A 2,268-nucleotide genomic window follows, 5' to 3' on the forward strand; every position below is an offset into this window, starting at 1 on the left:
TGTCATGGGGTGGTATCAGCTTTTCAGCTTTGTCAGGTGAAGTCTGAAATAAAAAATGGCCTGGAAACAAATTCAGTTTTATAGATTTAGACTTTTTTAAGGTCTTCAAAAATCTACAGTAACAATATACGTATCTGATGTTATTGAACAATAAAGCATGTTAAGGGATTCACAGAGGAATTAATGCACATTTTCTTTCCAAATGCGGCCATATGACTCAGAGTTCAACTTGTTTTCTGACAGAAAAATAAGGAGATCCAGCAAGTAAAAGACCATTTTCAAACTTAGCTTACATGCATACATCCAGACAGTGTGGACAGTGCGAGGGAGCAACTTCCAAGTGGTTGCTATAGAAAAAGAGGGGGATCTAGCAAGTAAAAGACCTTTTTCAAACTTGGCTTACATGCATACATATCATACATATAAGATAGTGTGTACACTGTCTTATAGCTGGACTTGTTTATATATGTGAATAAGATAGGTTTGACAAAAAGTAAACATATCCAGTTTCTGATATCTGATGATATTTGTGTTACATAAATTACATACATTAATTCATGTACATAATTATGATACAATAAGATTTTTTTTATAAGATTAAAACACATTTACAGATACCCATCCATTCAAGCGACTCCTCTCTTCAGTTTTTGAAACTAATTTTTCTGGTTCACTGCTAATTTTTACTTGTTTAAAATTTTTCTCAGGCACATAGATGCAGTCTCAGTCTTTTGAGGAGAATAAAGTTTGAAATTAAATATGCTATGGAAATAAAAGGATTGTTGAAAATGATCAATTAAATAGTCTACAAGTTACAATGTACTTAGCTGATGCTCTAAACCATGGATAAAATATAGCATATATTAGGGGATTGAGAGAAGAATTGATGAATATAAGCCAGGCAAGAACAGTCCAAACAAGTGATAAATATGGAATGTTTTCAACTGACAGAGAACATAAATAGAAAGGTATCCAGAGAGCAAGATAAACACAAACAACGATGCCCAGTGTTTTTCCTGCTTTAGAATTAGGAGACTTAGACACTTTGGCTCCGTGTCTATTTGAGGTAGCATTCAACACAGATCTCACAGCTTTAGCTTGACGCCTTGCCAAAGTAAAAATGACTGAATACAAGGTGATTATGACTGAACATGGACATAGAAATGAAATCACTAGATCAATGGTGACCCAGGAAGATTTTATGATTAAAATGCACTCTCCATGGCATCTGCTCAAGATCTGAGATGGAAGGAGATGGTCATTAAAGTACAAATAGATGAGTACATACAACAGAGAACAAGACCAGCCTAGAATTATGAATAAAGACATTTTGCAAACTGTGACTTTAATGGAATATAGCAGAGGATCACTGATTGCAATGTACCGATCAACTGCAATGAAAACCATATTGCACAGAGATGCTGACATTGAGATACAATTGATTACTAGAAAAGCTGTACATGCCATTTTACCAAGATACCAACAGCTGTGTCTTAATTGCATCGTATTCACAGGCATAACAACAAGTCCCATGAGAAGGTCAGCCACAGCCAGAGAGAGGATGAGCAAATTGGTAGGAGTGTGGAGCTGCTTGAAGTGAGAGATAGATAAGATAACAAGCAAGTTCAAAAATACAGTGCATATAATGATACAACATAGAAAACTAAACAAAAATATATTTCCAGGGCCTGTTCGGACCTCCTTTCTGCATGATGAGTTGTTGTCAGGAAAGCAGTACTCAACTGTCATGTTTTGCTGATACTCTGTGATATTCATCTTATGTATTTACAGATAGGCCAGTTGGAGCTGATCATAATATGCTGTTCAGCAGTACTGAACTGATGAATTTGTCTTTGCAGATTGCGCATTTATATTGAAGTATGAATCCTCCTACTAACATATGAACGGCCACTTTTTACCCAGCATCATTCACTTAATATTCATCAATGTCATTACAGGGGTGACCAGTAGAGGAGTGAAAGTGTTTACAGTTAGAGTTAACAGTTAGAGTTAACAGGCAGTGTTCAAGCACAATTTACATCTATCAGGTTTTCTACAGAAGGTGTTTTTTGAAGTATACTTTGCCTTTAACACATACTAAATATTAAATAAATGCATAGATAATGTTTTAATGTAATGTAATGTTTTTTTATTGTAACAAACCTGGTCATCTGTCCTGCGACTGCTGGATCTTTAAGAAAAAAACTAAATTTGACAAATCTGAAAGAGGCAGAGCTAATCCATTCTGTTCCCCTGCCAAATGTGTTT

General features: G+C 35.2%; 1 protein-coding gene across 1 annotated transcript; it reads right to left on the reverse strand.

Annotated features, from left to right (window-relative positions):
* Window positions 1-792: 792 nt before the first annotated feature.
* On the reverse strand, window positions 793-1,776 carry LOC113568682 (trace amine-associated receptor 13c-like). Its single transcript, XM_026996860.2, has one exon. It carries the CDS (start codon window positions 1,774-1,776, stop codon window positions 793-795), a length of 984 nt encoding a protein of 327 aa, XP_026852661.2.
* Between the last annotated feature and the right edge of the window lie 492 nt (window positions 1,777-2,268).

The sequence above is a fragment of the Electrophorus electricus genome, chromosome 17 (assembly GCF_013358815.1).
Source record: "Electrophorus electricus isolate fEleEle1 chromosome 17, fEleEle1.pri, whole genome shotgun sequence".
Classification (NCBI taxonomy): Eukaryota; Metazoa; Chordata; class Actinopteri; order Gymnotiformes; family Gymnotidae; genus Electrophorus; species Electrophorus electricus.

What these genes read in the sequence shown, in the direction of transcription:
- LOC113568682 (XM_026996860.2), bottom strand. Translation starts at nt 1,776, where the DNA reads ATGAATATCACAGAGTATCAGCAAAACATGACAGTTGAGTACTGCTTT.